Raw genomic sequence first — 16,497 nt, 5'->3', positions numbered from 1 at the left:
TCATATCCTCAAAATATTACCAAATACTCTATTTGTTTAATTTATTTTATTTTCAACACATATCCTCTAAATATTACCAAATACTTTCTTTTTTTAATTTATTTCATTTTTAATACACATACACACATATAATTAATTAATTTCATAATTGATTAATTTCATAATTAATTTCATTTTCAAATACATATATATACACCAAAGCATCTTGCTTTTGGTCTACCATGCTCCAACCAAAGCACCATGCTTTGTGCTTTGGTCGAGGCTATGGTATGCTTTGGTCGACCAAAAGCAGGGTCGATCAAAGCACTATCAAATTTGTTTTGGCCGAGTCAAGTGTGGGGGTGTGAGTCGACCAAATTTGTGTGTTGGTCGATATTTTTTTTTTAAGCCATCAGTCGATCTTAAATTTTTTTTCAAAAGACTATATTGCAATTTTTCAATTATCTATTTTGTAATTATTTCTTACTCCTTTTCAATCCTCAATATGAATAGTGATCTTCCATAAATAGAAGATCACTGTTATATGAAGGAAACAAATAAAACACGATTAGAGAAAATTTCATCCTCCATAATGAAAAATTCTTTCCTTACGAAGAAGGGTTGGAGATGTGAGATGTCTTAAACATGTGGGAACTTTTCGTTAAGAAAAACGAAAGAGGTCGAGAAACAAAGTCAAACACAAATAGCAAAGTGGGTCCCGCCATTCAGATTACTACCGGGAACTCACCATTCCGGTTATTATTTTCAACTTCCATGCTCTTGCTCCTCCTTCGACTGGTCCAAACGGTGGTAAAGCAAACTTTCAGGCTAGTCAACGTTTATCCGTCCCATTAAACGTCACGGCTGAGCTAGGGTTTCGACGAGGGAAAGGGATAATTATCGAGTAAGCTAAATTTACTTTGAAGTCCTTCTAGTTTTCTCGTTTCAGGTATGAAGATGCATCCTTTCAGTGACATTTATATATTTGGTTTTTTTTAAATTTCATTTGTCGGCTTTAATCGTGTAATTCTAGCTTCTTTGTTTTGGATTTGTTGTAGTTTCTTATTTCTTACAGTGTTCTGTCGAGAAAGCATATAATTACCGTCCCGGTAATGTCATATTTAATCTGTTCTTCTTCGGTAATATTGGCTACCGGAGCTTAATTCCTGGAAATATGCTTGATTGGTTGTAAAATTGGATTTTTAATCTCTGTGCGAGAAGTTACTTTTAAAAAAATAGTCCTTTGGCTCATTTTTCCACAACTATTTCTTACAGTATACTTGATATGCCTTCAGGAGTTAGCTCGACTTATGATTTTAATGATTTTTTTATGCTTTCAGAGATCTGTATCTAAACTGAATCTTCATATGAAAAAATGCTTCGGATGAAAAAATCCTTCCTGTTGTTATTTGTACATGTCGAAGCTGTTGGTAACTGGTTATACTAGAACCGCGAGTCTTGGTAGTTCGTGAGTCAAGCTGTAATTTTATCCTATCCGTCGATCTGTGTTTTCTTATTCCTCAGAGATCGTACTGGCCTGCCAATTCCATCTTTCCTATAAGATTGAGATTATTATTTTGCATGAATATGTGAGTGAGAAGACACTGTTTGTCGTCGTTGGTGGTTTAGTGGTTTTTGTTTGTTGTCACTTCAGGTAAGCGAGGTTATTCTCAGATGGGAACATCTTCTGGTTCTCATTTCAATAACCAATCCTCGATGCTACCTCCTCGTCAACAGCTGCAACCTGGGGGGGTTCTGCAGACCTCTCTCTCCTTAGTTGCAACAGATGCATGTGGATCTCCAAATCTTCAGGAACACGGCTCTAATTATGGGTTAGTTCGCGATTCTCCGACAGAAAGTGCCAGTTCACGAGAAACCTGGCCCACGGCTGAGGCTTTGACAGCAAAGAAACTGGAAAAGGAAAAGGAAAGAGAGGATGGCTTTGCTGAGAACTCTGTCGTCCGGCATATTTCGAATGCAGATAAAATGTCTCTCCGGGATGTGGCCAGTGAAAGGATAGAAATCATAGCAGAAAAAATGCAAAACCTGCCCGACGAGTATTTAGACAAGTTTAAAAACGAACTTCGTGCTTTTCTGGAAGGGTTGGGTGGTTCTCAGCAAAGAGACGAATTTCTATTTCTGCAGAAGCTGGTCCAAAGTAGGGGTGATTTGACTGAGAAAAATCTGATTATGGCTCACAGGATTCAGCTAGAAATTCTGGTTTCTATGAAAACTGGAATCCAGGCATTTTTGCATCCAAGCCTCAGTCTATCTCAAGCTTCGCTGATGGACATTTTCTTGTACAAGAAGTGCAGAAACATAGCATGTGGAAGTGCACTACCAGCAGAGGATTGTGCATGTGAATTGTGTGCAAAGAGAAATGGTTTTTGCAACCTTTGCATGTGCGTAATCTGCCAAAAGTTTGATTTTGAGGTTAACACATGCCGCTGGATTGGGTGTGATCTATGTTCTCACTGGACTCACACTGATTGTGCTATTCGGAATGGACAAATCGGCATGGGCCCTTGCGTGAAGAATGGAGCTAGTTCAGCAGAGATGCTTTTTAGATGCAGAGCTTGTAGTAGGACATCTGAGTTATTAGGGTGGGTGAAAGATGTATTCCAGCATTGTGCGCCGACGTGGGATAGGGATGCCTTAATTAGAGAACTGGACTTTGTAAGCAGAATATTCCGTGGGAGTGAGGATTATAGGGGCAGGAAATTGTTCAGAAAGTGTGAGGAGCTCATTGAAAAATTGAGGAGTGGGGTAGCAGAACCTATGGCTTGTAAAGTAATCTTAATGTTCTTTCAAGGTAAGCTTTATATTGTGAGTTATGCTCGTTGCTACATTTATATTTTATCTTTGTTGACTGGTATTTGACGAACACAAAACAGATGATCTAGGGCTTACTATACTCAGCTTGGTGAACCAAATTGTCAGCAGTTCATATCTTAATGTTGCACACTTGTCAAAGGTTTTTATATCAATCATTCTGTACATGGCTCTGGAGGATTTGGTTTTAAGAATGCGATATCAATATTTGGGATGAGAAATGGAAAATGAGGATTTTTTTTTTAAAGGGTGTCTACCTTTCCTTACATTGTTGCCTCAAAAATTGCCCCTAGGAGGCCAGTCGGAGACAGCAGAAACCGCATCTATGATGTGATGTTGTCGTTATTTAATATTAGTTAACTACATCCTATTGCAGAATTGCTCAACTTTCCTTTGCAACCTGCAAAATCAATTCTTTTTTTCTGCTTTTTATAGTTTGTCCAATTTCTTCAGTTAAGGAAGTAAACATCAAATTCCATATAGAACAAATTAATCTTTTTTCAACTTCTTGAGATTCTCTGTGCATATCCCCAGTGATGAAATTATTTACAAGGAGTTCCAGGCTTCTGTTTCCTTTTGCATGATACTGGGAACACTAACTTCAGAGACTCACGCTTATTCTATGGAAAATTTGTTACCTTTACAGAGCTTGAAGCAGACTCCTTGAAGAATCAAGAGAATGAAGAAAGTGGCAGGATGATATCCCCACAGGAAGCATTCAACAGGATAGCAGACGTAGTGCAGGAAGCTGTTAAAAAGATGGAAAATGTCGCAGAAGAGAAACTGCGGATGGTGAAAAAAGCCCGCTTGGCTGTTGATGCGTGTGAGCAAGAGCTCAAGGATAAAGCCAGGGAAGTGGCAGCACTGAAGATGGAAAGGCAGAGAAAAAAGATTCAAATTGATGAGCTCGAAAATATTGTTAGGCTTAAACAGGCTGAGGCGGACATGTTCGAGCTGAAAGCCAATGAAGCTCGACGAGAAGCTGAGTGGCTTCAAAGAATTTCACTTGCCAAGAGCGAAAAGTCGGAGGAGGATTATACAAGTAGATACCTGAAGCAAAGAATGCACGAGGCAGAGGCAGAGAAACAATATTTGTTCGAAAAGATTAAGCTTCAGGAAAGTACAAGGGCGTCACAGAGCAGTGCAGGAACAAGTGACCCTTCCCACATGATGTATAGCAAAATCCAGGATCTACTGAAGAACATGTATGACACTACTTCCAAGGCGGATGCACAGTCAAATGATCGTCACTCATTGGGTTCACTTCCTTGAGTTTCATTATTCTCCTTGCTGGACCTTTTGATTTCATGCATGGCATGTAACTTCATTGTTAGTTATGTGTGTCAAACCTTTAGTCGCTGTCTTTCCTTGTAGATGAGTAAGCAAGCTCGCGAAAATGCTTGGATGCAAACGAATGTTCCCATCTTACTGGATGCTATTTATGACCACCGTCTTATGTAAAGTGTGGTCACTATTATTTTTTCTTTATATTGGAAGTTGGAACTGTTATCAATGACACGCAATGCTGGCATACATATGCATAGTTTCTTTTTTATGTTGATTTGTGAACTGTTTGTGATGTGTGGGTTTATTATTGACTATATAATGAGAAGCTAATCGATTTCATGCATCTCCAACAAGCCATGATGTGATTGATGTCTTCGTCTCTGCTATGGGAATTTGACTGATGTTGGGGGGAAGGATGGTGCGGTGAGTTTGAATCCGTAAAAAGGTGAGTCCATACAACAATGAAGAAGATGGCAAATTGATCCCCACTTTCAAAGTTTCACCAAGTGTTTGATCACTCTGCGTCATGATTTGGTGAATGTAAAAGGCTAGAGCGGCCTATGACTTGTACTTAATTCATGTGACATCAAGATTACAAGTTTTGGATTAAGTCTCAAACTCTAGACCTAATTGTAACAATTCTTCCCCCAACTCAAGAAATAAAGGCTAGAGGTTGGCTGTTATTTAAATCATAAAATGTATGATCAAGCTCAATTTACTTTTGGTCTAGAGATCTGAGTACTCGCTGTAACCGAGGCCATGTGAAAACTTAAACAATGGAGGATGTCTGTGTTATAGTAACAATGTATTTAACTTGAATGAAAAAAAAGGCTAGAATCCTAGTCAAAATGTGTTACCAGTGGAGATTATTTTAACAACGTACATTTTCTTATTAGTGAGGATAAGACTGGGATTTCTAGCTAATTCACAGCTGAACTCGTTGCCTGAAGGAGACTTTCAGTTTATATACTTCTTGCATTTTGCTTATTGCATCGACTTTTTCCATTTCCGTGATTTATGTTTGGTTTCCATAATGCAGATGAAAAATATCAAACTAACTTTGATCTTATTGCTGTCGGTATCACAGAATTCAGGTGTCTTTCTGTTCATCTTTTCTTGAAACCGCATACGATGTCTGTGCAATATTTTTTCTCCTCTGACGATTCATCAATATTTGTACGTGTTTGGAAGATGGACAGTTTGAGGATTAACTGCATCGCAGATGATCAAACATCAGAAGATGATCTGGTCAAAGCTATGAGTTGGGCATGTGGCAATGGTGCAAACTGCAGCACAATTCAAGTGAACCAGACATGTTTTTTCCCCAACACAACAAAGGATCACGCATCTTATGCACTCAACAGCTACTATCAAAATATGAACAGGACGGAGGCGGTTGTTATTTCAATGCCACTGCAGTATTCACCGGTCTCGATCCCAGTATGCACATCTCACTATCTATCAAATAAAATCGAGCTCAACCAAGAAGAAGTGGATCTTGGTTTTTATCAAAAATTGAAACTACTAAATTTTGTTTTTCCTCTGAATGTGCCTCTGCTGCTTGTGATTACCTTTTTTTCTTGATCTCTAAAAAGAATAATACGTAATGGATTCTATCTTCATGAGAGTGTTTTATTACCAATGGCAGGTCATGGCTCGTGCAAGTTTGATTATGTACTTTGAAAAAGTTTATTGCTGCATCGGTAATCCAAGGTGTTTCATTTGATGAATTAGAAATTTATCTCGAGATTTTCCATTACATCTTTCAGCAATAAACGTCATTTTTATTGTTTTTCACTTCTGACCACTTCTTTTATGAATTCTATTATTTGGTAAGTGGGCTTGTTATGGAAATATAATATGTGTACTTTAAATAAATATTTGATTAATTACACATAAATACATATTTCTTCATATTTAGTGTGTGTGATATATATAAACGTTATAATGAGTTGTCTAATTGTTTAAAAATAATTTTATTCTTTGATTTTTTTATTAACTATTAAGACAATTCAATTCATTTATGACTTACGTTTGTCATACAACGACATCAATCTATACTGAAAATGATGGCGAAGTCTGTGCTAAATTGGATGAATTTCCACATTATACGTAATGCGTCAAAACCACAACACTCCTACCAGGGGAGGGGGGCGATCTTTACCGGGAATAGCATACAATGTCTCGAAACTCTCAGCTCCTCCTCAATCTCTTCGGAAAATATTAAATTACATGCATGTTATGATCCAGTTCTCTAGAGTGTGAGGAACTCTTGAACAATTTTTTACGTGGAATTGAAAATGAAAAAGTTAACCCTGTTGTCTTGTAACAAGCTGAGGACCATTCTCGATAAAGATCAAAACATCCTCTCAAATCTTATCTTTATGTTTTATCACATGAGAACTCGTGATAGTTGCCTTTGGATGCGCTCAGACGAAACCTCAAATTAACACAATATAAAGCAAACCACGTCAGTCGGATAAATCATATTAGACAAGTCATGTATGACAAGGTCGTCCGAGAAGATGTTGATAATAGAATCGAACTCTTACTCGACCAAATCATAGATCTCTACGAGACCAAATCTTTTTATTTTGCATATATCTCTTTTATCTTTCATCAATATTTGGGGCACTATTTGAACCAAAAAAATTAATGAATTAAAAGGTCCATGCATTTTAAATTTTGTTGCAAAACACTAGAAATGAGCTACAAGGAATTGACGTTTACCTACCACACACACACACAAATCGATCGATGATAATCACCCCCGCTAGACATTTTCTATCTTTCTAGACTCCTCATTTCTTGTACCATGCGCAATATAAATTCTAATAATTTCGATACCACGGTATTAAATGTGCCCAACTCTCGTCTTGTCCGTTCTTATCTTTTCCACTTGATATTTTCTCTTGAAACAAGAAATCATTGCCCCTCCCCAGAAAATAGAGCAATCTTACTGCGCTTTCTTAAATGCTGTCTCAGATATCTGATAACCTTTCCTCGATGTTAGATCACGCAAACATTTAATGCCCGAGAAGCTTGGCCCCGTCCATCTTTCATATGGTACTATGGCACACAAGTTTATTTTTCTTGAAAAATGAAATATATCTTTTTATTTTTAAACAAATTAATTATGGGACTCAATTAATGGTTTCACGAACAATACAGCTAATGTTTACATTAAATTATAGATTAATACAAATTTTTTTTATAAATTATCTCGATCAAACTAGTTTTTTTTTTTTAAAAAAATATCCTCTTCAAATTGCCATATAGGTATGCTTTTTGCTTAAATTAGTGAAACAAAACGAGAATAATTATTCAATAGTTGAAACCACTCACCCGGAAAAGGAAAAAAAGATTTGGTCATAGATTTTTCAGATAACGATGATGGAATAAACAAAAAATTTAGATAAATTTGTCTGATTAAATAGAAAAATTAAAACACCCCTTTTCCTGTATGAAACATGATGCCCATATTTTTTTAACGGCCATCTATTTTCGACCATGAATGATTTATCTATGTTATGTATAGATTATTTTTAATGTAAATTTTAAAGAAAATAAAATAAAACCTTTTAATAGGAGACCAAAAAAAACTTTTGGCGGTCTATTAATACATCTACAAATACGATGTATATATTTTGATTTTAATAATATTTTTACGACAGAAATTATGAAATTAAGTAAAGTACGTGTAATTGAATGGAAGTTTCGCTTAATTTGATTTAATGTTTTAGTTATCTACCTATTGTTCATCATTTTGTACTACTTAGACAATTTGTAAAGGGTGGAAAATGGCGATTGAAATACTGCAATGAAAATTAATGCATATCCGTATAATAATCATTGACTGAAATAATCCTACGAATTAATCTAACTATTTTATAAATTATGTTATAATGTGAAATAACATCTAATATTAACCTTTTATTATACATTGAAAAAATTAAATGATAAAACAAAAAAAACATTGTCTTTTTTTTTTTTTCAAATCTCAATTATCCCTAAACTCGACTCGAATGTGGAATTTGAAGAAAAGAGAGTGATTGTTCTCAAGTGCTACTTTTTAGGGGACCGATATGTAGTCGACGTGTAGGTATAGCATGTCATCGCCTTTTATTTTGAGCTAAACAATTTTATTTTATTTTACTTAATTAAGATAGACTTCCTTCTTATAACTAAAAAACTACAAATAAAATAGTATTTAACGTTGTTTACTTATAGATTTTTTAAAAATTTTGTGTTTAGACGCTATGATTATATAAACAGAATTTTACTATGAAACATAGTTTGTAAAATTTTATTACCGATTAAAAGAAACAAATTTTGGAATACGAGTTCTTATCAAGATTTTTTTTGGGTTGACAGGTAATGCAAAAAAAAAAAAAAAATTGTTTGCAGTTTTACCAGGTAGATGAGATCCTATCTATATGGGTATTATTCTCACTTTCATTTCAACAGGTAAGATCTCACCACACATATAATTTCAGAAAAAAAAGTGAGTACTATATATATGGACAAATCTTGATCATCCATTTTATCATGAGGTCAATGCACAGTGGATAAGATGAAATAAACCATCTTACCAAGTGAGCATCATTCGCTATTATGACACGAGGCACGTGTAAAATATATAGAGAAAGGGCTGTTAGTGGTAGTCCATATTGTTGATTTAATATATTTAGTTATTGGAAATTTGGAGCTTAGCTTATGGGCCATTTTTTCCGTTTTACTTTTGGTTGATTTCTATATAAGTGGTGGAATGTAGGTAGGTAAGCATTGAATCGTCGAGTTATTACTAAAATTTATTGTCGTTGAGTGAAGTTGGATTGGTCTTCCCAACCACTTCATCATTCTTCCACTGCTTGTTGCAAAAGCTTCGTAAAAAAAAACAAGAATTTGGTGAAGATGAGTTACCTTAATGTGGGTGTTAGCCCCAGTCCCGGTAATGTTCCTGTATACCATGGGAGCAATTTGAAGGTGATCGATAGGAGGGTGAGGCTGGCGGAACTGGTCCTGAGGTGTGTGATCTCTGCTTTGGCCATTCTTGGTGCTGTTCTTATAAGCACAGATTCTCAGGTTAAGGAGATTTTCACGATCCAGAAGAAGGCCAAGTTTACAGACATGAAAGCCCTTGTGTAAGATCTATGCAAAATTACTTGTATGAATCTATATATAGATGTGTGCGTGTATATAATATATACACATATATATGCATACATCGAGTTACTACTACTTTACTAAAAGCCATGGTTCCATTTTTATTTTTTATTTTTGAATATTTGCAGTTTCTTGGTCGTAGCGAATGGGCTAGCTGCTGCCTATTCTCTGGTGCAAGTTTTGAGGTGCGTTGTGAATATGATTAAAGGGAGTGTTCTGTTCAACAAACCCTTAGCTTGGGCCATTTTCTCTGGAGATCAGGTATGGAATTGTGCTGCAGTAAGATTGTATATGTCGACTTGTATTAAACCTGAGCATCTACCTCTTGAATTCTTGTTTTCTTTTTTACTTTCAATATATTTAAGTAGCTTTTTTGACCATGGAGAGGGAATTTTTTAGTGAAAAGGCGAAATATCAAATCTTTGTTAATTTATACTTTTGGTGCTTGACTAATTTCCAGGTGATGGCTTACGTGACATTAGCAGCGGTGGCAGCGGCCGCGCAATCGGCAGTGTTTGCGAAATTCGGGCAGACGGAAATGCAATGGATGAAGATCTGCGACATGTATGGCAAATTCTGCAACCAAGTCGGGGAGGGCATAGCCAGTTCGTTACTGGTGAGCCTTTCCATGGTGGTGCTCTCGGCCATTTCAGCTTTCAGCCTCTTCCGCTTGTATGGGAACAACAAAGGAAAGAGCAACGGAGGATGGTGATTAATAGGACAAACTTGTTATTTTTGGATGTAGAAAATGTACTATGGTAATAAAGGGTAGTCAAGTCTGGGTTGTGCCCATTTTGGGCAAGTCTGCGATTGTGTTCGGTGCAATGCTTAATTTACGTGCAAAGTTTACAAGTTCCAATATTTTTAATGCAAAACCTACAAATTATTAAAGGGTGTTGTATCTTAGACAAAACATAAGATGCTCTTGCACTGCTATGTAGTCGTTATTCGAGTTACAATAGAATAATTTAAGGTTGTGTCACATGAACAAACTAGGCAAGACAATAATTGAAGAGATTGTGCTACAAGAGAGAGTTGTTGACATGCCTAATCAAACACAATCTCAATTTGCATTGTTTCCTCGAAGGACAGTTATGGGGTTTGATTGGAATTGTTTTTATTCTTATCTTATTTTGTAAATGCAATCATTACTTTTCTCAAGTAAATTTTTTAGTACATGCAAAGTACACAAACACTTTTCCATTCAAATATAAAGTTTCATAGCAAACATGTGTACATGTAATGTAAATCATATACAAAATTAGGGAAATTAGTAATGGTGAATTTGCATTTGAATCCATATACTAATTTGGTGAAAATTTATTTAAAATTATAATTATATTCTCATTATATAACTTTGTTGGTCAATATCTTTATTTTCATAAAATAATATTTCTTTTTAAACTTTACAATAATATATTTATCTATTTTGTTAGATTCAGTCCTATATGTAATTTTAAATAATCATATGCTTTCGATAAAAAAATTAATTTGAAAATAGCAAATATAATATGCGCAAAACGACATCAGTTTTAAGAGTAGCAATCCCTTACAATTAATATTTTCCAAATTGAAGAATAAGTATAAAAATTATATTTTTCCAATTACTTAATTTTTGAAGTGCAATGTGTCAAATATTTTTATCCAGAAAATGAATGCAAAAATAATTGTTAACATAAAAATTATTACAATATTATGTTTGTTTATTTGACTTTTAATTTTATGCGCAAATACTAGACACAGCTCAGGGAAACATTAGCCCGTTTTCACCGCACATACCCCGTTCAGCTGTTTCAGCCATTTCTAGCCCTAATTTTTTCTTGACCTCCGAGGCTTCAAATCCTGATCTTCCGCAGTGCTTATATTCAAAGATCGATTCTTTATATTCTTTTTAGCACAATCAAGTGCGTATCGTTCGAGTTTGTCTTCTGCGAACACATTCACGATAAATATGTCGGAGAAATTTTCAGCTACGTTGAGAATTGGGGATTTGAATGATTACATAGCACCATCTCAGGGTTGTGTTATTAAAACCGAGGTGACGAGTCCTTATTTTTTTTTTCGTTTTTATAGGCACAAATTAATTAATATTTGAGGTATTATCTCTTTGTGCTTTTTTGTTCGGTGATAATGCTTTTCGGCTCTATTTTGACCGGTGACTCTTGGGAAGTGATGTTTCTTGGTATTCCGCAATCAAACAGTTTATGATCAGCTTCGTAAATTTTTTTTACTTAATCATTTGATGTTATCCTAGCTCAAAGGAAGTAGAATTATGAGCATGAAGATTGGTAAATACACGTATTTCCCTGTGAAAATACGTGATTGTGCGTGTGTTTCGCTGCTTCCCTTTAGGGATTTCTGTTTATAATGTTTTAGTAGTTTGCTGGCAACATATTCATTTTGTAGTTGTTTATGAATTAGAGTGTAGGAAAAGCAAGGAGTGCTCCTAAAGCTGTGCAAACTGAACCAGTGACGATTTCCCTCAAAGACTGCTTAGCATGCAGGTAAGTTAAGTTAGACTTGTGCCGGCGCTTATGCTCAAGTTAAATGGATTTCTTTTGTCTGTGAGTGTATATTCTTTCCGTGAGACAGAAAAGATTGGGTTGGAATAGAAAATTATAAAACTGTTTGGAAGGAAGGTGTAAAAAGAGTATTTAACTTGTTTTGCTTCTTATTCCGAATAGATTAGTATAGAAAGACAAAAAAAAAACACTTATGTTTGGGATGTATATGCAGCGGGTGCATAACATCAGCAGAGACGGTTATGCTTGAGAGGCAAAGTTTAGATGAGTTTCTTTCCAACCTCAACAAAGGAAAAGCTGTCATCGTCTCCCTCTCTCCTCAGTCCAGGGCTTCCCTTGCAGTTCATTTTGGCCTTTCTTCTTACCAGGTGAGTGAGAGGTTACATGTCGAACTTCTCACATTGTCCATTTGTCCATACTGTCGAACGATTATTTTCTCAGGTTCTTGTTTTCTGCTCTTACCAAAAACTAAACATTTTTCAGATGTTTGGAAAGCTCACAACATTATTCAAGTCCTTAGGCGTGAAAGCCATATTTGATACCAGCTGCAGTCGGGATTTAACACTTATTGAGTCATGTAATGAATTCATAGAACGTTATAACAAATGCAGTTCAATTGATGAGGAGAAACCAAAATCGCCCCTGCTCCCTATGATTTCATCTGCATGTCCCGGTACGTAATTTCCACTAAAGAAAAACAAGAAATAAAATACCACGTTCCCCTTTCCCAGCCCTCCGGTCTTCTTGTTTAAATCTCCAATTATTGTACCCATGTTAGATGCCAATCACTTTTTCACCCACCTGGATATGTCATGCCTGATGGAATGAAAAATCTTTCTTTTTTTCTTTTTCCTTGCTGAAGGTGAGTTGAGGGTGACCTGCAGCAAATTTAGTCTGTTTAAGGATTGAATTACGGAGTGTCCAATTTCAAAGTCTGTGTCTGACTTTTCCGTGATGTTAATTGCAGGTTGGATATGCTACGCAGAAAAAACTCTTGGATCCTATATCTTACCATATATTTCTTCAGTGAAAAGTCCTCAACAAACAATTGGAGCTGCCATTAAAAACCACATGTTCCAGAAATTAGGTCTCAGGTGATCCCTTAATTTGCATCATATTCATAAATGTTTGCTCTGTTGCTTCACAATGCTCATGTTTGGATGGTATGAGTTGGTTTCTGAAACCACCTTAATAATATGGTGACCCTGCTGTTACAAAAAATACTAGAACTTAAAAAACTTATTTTTCATGAAACTTACTAGGGGCATTTTAGCTGGTTTTGTGTTAGGAAATTATTTATTCTTTTTGTGAATCGCAATTATCAGTCATATATATGGACTATATTGAAAGAATGAGGTTGGAGAAGGATTTGTGTTTTAATGTTTACTGCTTGACTGTATATTTGGGCAGGCCTGAGGACATCTATCATGTTACTATTATGCCTTGTTATGACAAAAAACTTGAGGCTGCTCGTGATGATTTTGTGTTCCAATTGGACTCTGATGGTGAAAGAATTGCAGAAGTTGATTCTGTATTGACTACAGGAGAAGTTTTAGATTTAATTAAGGTTAGTTTTTGGTGGTGGCAGTCTGATTTCGCCCGTTTCTTCTATCTACTTTTTATTTACTGACTAAAAATTTATTGTTTTATTGTTGCAGTTGAGATCTATTAATTTAACAAATTTGGAGGAATCTCCTGTGGATGAATTGTGAGGTTCTATACCATCTCTAGGTTAATTAGAAAATGGATGTGGTGAGGGACTAATTAGGTGACTTTGGTTTTTGACAGATTGTCAAATGTAGATGAAGATGGCCATCTTTATGGAGTTCATGGAAGCTCTGGAGGATATGCTGACACTGTGTTCAGATACGCTGCAAAGCTGCTTTTCGGGAAGGAAATTGAAGGTCCCCTCGAGTATAAGACTATCAGAAACTCTGATTTCCGTGAAGTGACTCTTGAAGTAAGTCTGATATATCCAGTTCATGGACATTGTTTTCTGTGGTTTGGGAAGAATTGTTGTCTGATTCTGGAAACCGCTCTAGTTTGATCACTGAAATTGTCTCCTCTGATACAAGAAGCATGAAGTTGTCTGCTCTATATCGTATCAGCCCATCTATTCACTCATTCTTCAGATAAAAAAATTCTATTTTTATGTTCTGTGTTCTGATGAAAAATTATTCTTGCAATGCAGGTACAGGGTAAAGTTGTCCTGAGATTTGCTCTGTGTTATGGATTCAGGAACCTGCGAAACATTGTTACAAAAATTAAAAGTGGGAAGTGTGAATATCATTTTTTGGAGATTATGGCGTGCCCTTCAGGTAACATTTTTGTCCTGGCATATAAAAGGTTTTGGTATTATAAATCATCGTGTTATTACTTCTATGAATCTTAGTTGGCTTTATCATACTTGGTCGTTTTACAGGATGCTTGAACGGTGGAGGTCAAATCAAGCCAGTCGCTGGCCAATCTGCAAAAGATTTGATTCAATTGTTGGAAACAGCATATTCAGAAAGTGTAAGTAACTGTTAGTGGGTTAAGTCTGAATAACTGTTCAGAATTTTCCCGAATTTGAAATTCCGTTCACTTTTAGTTAATGGTACGGATGGATGTTGGTAAATAATATGCACGGATGGATCAGTTTAATTTTTCGTTCATGTCAGAACATCCTTGAGAAAACAACATAAAGCTATAATGCTCTCGAACTGTGCCTGAGGGTGGGAGGGAGTGATTCTTGATGTCATTACTGTAAATAATTTTACGTAGAAAAAATTCTGAATATCTTCATCAAAACAGTAATTTGATGTATTGAATAGCTTCTTTTCATAAATGCCATTGTATTATTCTAGATAAAATGTTGATTTTGCTTGCTAGTTTTAAATGACTTGTAAATGCCTAACTTATCTTAATATTTAGGTATTGGCGGCCGATCCTTTTCAAAATCCTAGAATCAAAAGACTATATGATGAGTGGCTTGGGCAACCTGGTTCAGAGAAGGCCAAGAGACATCTTTATACAGAATACCACCCCGTTACTAAAAGTGTTACCTCTCAGTTGCAAAATTGGTGAGATGCGTTTTTCAATGCCCCAGTGGTGTTTATATTATTCCTCTTTCAGGCCTCAGGTCTTGTAGGAATCCAATTTTGATACAACATTTTATTTTTTTTGGGCAACCAGTCATTGTACACATTTTCTAAATTTTGTTGTTTATATATACGAAAATAATGTAAGGAAAAAAACCTTGTGCTGCTACTCTTTTTTCGTGCAACTGATACTATTTGAAATTGAAAGTGGAAGATTTCTTTCTAACTCTATATATATTTGAGGTCTTAAATTAAATAAGATCTACGAGTACCTTCCAAATTTTTTTATGCCGTAAAACACATCTTTATCGTAATTCGTCGTAAGAAGAATTTGTGTTTTGGAAACACGCCATTTTTATCAACTCAAAAAAGTTTTTATTCTGTCATTATTTTAGACGATATCCACCGCTGTGTGAGTAAAAAAAAATTAATGTATGTATAAATATAAATTGAGTGAAGATTTGAAAATAAATAATCTTCTTAGGGATGTCTCCGTAAATTGAAATTGTGAAAATATGAAGGAATCCAATCCGATGCGGAATGATATTAATGCTAAATAAGGCCACAGTTAATGCTGGATCCTTACTGGGAGGGAGGGTAAATAAATAATTTGAAAAGGGATTATTATATGTAAAAGAAGGAAATATTAACAGAGAGAGAGAAAACATATTATAACAAAACCATTATTATATTATAATTATATATTAGCGTGAATAGCCAAAGTCGTAGGTTTCAGTCGTAAGTACGAGGTTTCAGTCGTAGTCTTACAAAAGTCTTTGGTCTTCTGACAGCAACAGCGCACTTCTTCCTCGGACACCCGAAAAATGGTATCCCTATCTCTCTCTGAGGATGAATGATATGAGCACCAGCATTCACAGATTAATTTAATGGCTTCTTTAATTTGCACTATTTTGATTAATTTAATTTTCGATTTATACGTGTTCTTGTCATGTATCTTTTCACCCTCGTCAAGATCTCATCAATTTCCCCCGCTTTTGCAAAATAGGTCTGCGATTTTGTTTAAAAAACTCGATTTGTGAAACTGAAACAACAATCTTATATATGGTTTAAATTTCACGAGATTATACACATAAAGTGATTTTTCCTGTTATAATGTGCGTGTGAGAGGGAATTTGCAAAGTTTCAAGAATTTTAGGACTGTTGAGAGTCACTGAACTTGAAAGAAAATTATGTTTTAAGAATTTATGACGTCGCCAATGGTGTTTGATAAGTCTCCGTTACCACTTCGTTGGTTATTATGACACAAATATTAATTAACCACGATGCGTGGTGGTTGCTCGTCAAAAAAAAAAGTCTCTCTCTCTTTATTTATTTAAATTAAATGGCTTGTCCGAAGAAAGAAAAATCAGTGTACGATAATTTGGAGTTTTTGAAACAAAACTAAAAAAGTGTTTTCGTCATCCCCTTGAACTTAGGCTTGTGATTAGATTATATTATTGTATGCATCGTCGCCAACAATTTATAATGAATAAAATGGGGTTTTGTAGACTGTGTCGAAGCGGCTTGCGGAGAAGAAGGTGGCCAAGTTTGAGAAGAACATAACAAGAAGAGGAGTTGGTTCTTTACCCTCCAAAAAGGCATTTGAACCAGCACACATTATTCTCATTCTA

General features: G+C 35.4%; 3 protein-coding genes and 1 long non-coding RNA gene across 6 annotated transcripts; 3 read left to right on the top strand and 1 right to left on the bottom strand.

Annotated features, from left to right (window-relative positions):
* The first annotated feature begins 644 nt into the window (after positions 1-644).
* LOC140811616 (OBERON-like protein) lies at positions 645-4,366 on the top strand. 2 transcript variants are annotated; one of them, XM_073169614.1, is made up of 3 exons: positions 645-928; positions 1,634-2,791; positions 3,458-4,366. In XM_073169614.1, exons 2-3 carry the CDS (start codon positions 1,654-1,656, stop codon positions 4,081-4,083), a joined length of 1,764 nt encoding a protein of 587 aa, XP_073025715.1. In that variant the 5' UTR covers positions 645-928; positions 1,634-1,653; the 3' UTR covers positions 4,084-4,366. The 2 variants fall into 2 exon arrangements, with proteins under 2 accessions (XP_073025715.1, XP_073025713.1); XM_073169612.1 differs by having other exon boundaries at positions 646-883.
* A 4,478-nt stretch (positions 4,367-8,844) lies between these two features.
* On the top strand, positions 8,845-10,289 carry LOC140813011 (CASP-like protein 2B1). Of its 2 annotated transcripts, XR_012113811.1 has the most exons (4): positions 8,845-9,242; positions 9,393-9,525; positions 9,725-10,083; positions 10,157-10,289. XR_012113811.1 is itself a non-coding variant. In XM_073171413.1 (3 exons), the coding sequence occupies exons 1-3, from the start codon at positions 9,013-9,015 to the stop codon at positions 9,974-9,976; spliced, it is 615 nt and encodes a 204-aa protein (XP_073027514.1). In that variant the 5' UTR covers positions 8,845-9,012; the 3' UTR covers positions 9,977-10,155. The 2 variants fall into 2 exon arrangements, 1 of the variants encoding a protein (XP_073027514.1); XM_073171413.1 differs by lacking the exon at positions 10,157-10,289 and having other exon boundaries at positions 9,725-10,155.
* Positions 9,107-9,449, bottom strand: LOC140813012 (uncharacterized). Its single transcript, XR_012113812.1, has 2 exons — positions 9,311-9,449; positions 9,107-9,273 (listed from the first exon to the last, which is right to left on the bottom strand). It is a non-coding gene; the product is annotated as an uncharacterized lncRNA (long non-coding RNA).
* Positions 10,290-11,001: 712 nt separating the features above from the next.
* LOC140812130 (protein NAR1-like) lies at positions 11,002-15,073 on the top strand. The gene is made up of 11 exons (XM_073170337.1): positions 11,002-11,302; positions 11,686-11,768; positions 12,001-12,154; positions 12,270-12,459; positions 12,754-12,880; positions 13,197-13,353; positions 13,445-13,494; positions 13,575-13,746; positions 13,978-14,104; positions 14,209-14,300; positions 14,700-15,073. The coding sequence occupies exons 1-11, from the start codon at positions 11,216-11,218 to the stop codon at positions 14,850-14,852; spliced, it is 1,392 nt and encodes a 463-aa protein (XP_073026438.1). The 5' UTR covers positions 11,002-11,215; the 3' UTR covers positions 14,853-15,073.
* The last annotated feature ends 1,424 nt before the right edge of the window (positions 15,074-16,497 follow it).

Source organism: Primulina eburnea, chromosome 14 (assembly GCF_022965805.1).
Source record: "Primulina eburnea isolate SZY01 chromosome 14, ASM2296580v1, whole genome shotgun sequence".
In the NCBI taxonomy this organism is placed as follows: domain Eukaryota; kingdom Viridiplantae; phylum Streptophyta; class Magnoliopsida; order Lamiales; family Gesneriaceae; genus Primulina; species Primulina eburnea.
Note: the sequence above shows the minus strand (reverse complement) of the source record. Positions and strands in the feature narration are given on the sequence as shown.

Coding starts and splice junctions, on each gene's coding strand:
- LOC140811616 (XM_073169614.1), top strand. CDS start 1,654: ATGGGAACATCTTCTGGTTCTCATTTCAATAACCAATCCTCGATGCTA. Junction 2,792..3,457: donor AATCTTAATGTTCTTTCAAG/GTAAGCTTTATA, acceptor TTACCTTTACAG/AGCTTGAAGCAGACTCCTTG.
- LOC140813011 (XM_073171413.1), top strand. CDS start 9,013: ATGAGTTACCTTAATGTGGGTGTTAGCCCCAGTCCCGGTAATGTTCCT. Junction 9,243..9,392: donor ACAGACATGAAAGCCCTTGT/GTAAGATCTATG, acceptor GAATATTTGCAG/TTTCTTGGTCGTAGCGAATG. Junction 9,526..9,724: donor CCATTTTCTCTGGAGATCAG/GTATGGAATTGT, acceptor ACTAATTTCCAG/GTGATGGCTTACGTGACATT.
- LOC140812130 (XM_073170337.1), top strand. CDS start 11,216: ATGTCGGAGAAATTTTCAGCTACGTTGAGAATTGGGGATTTGAATGAT. Junction 12,155..12,269: donor TTGGCCTTTCTTCTTACCAG/GTGAGTGAGAGG, acceptor AACATTTTTCAG/ATGTTTGGAAAGCTCACAAC. Junction 12,881..13,196: donor TTCCAGAAATTAGGTCTCAG/GTGATCCCTTAA, acceptor ATATTTGGGCAG/GCCTGAGGACATCTATCATG.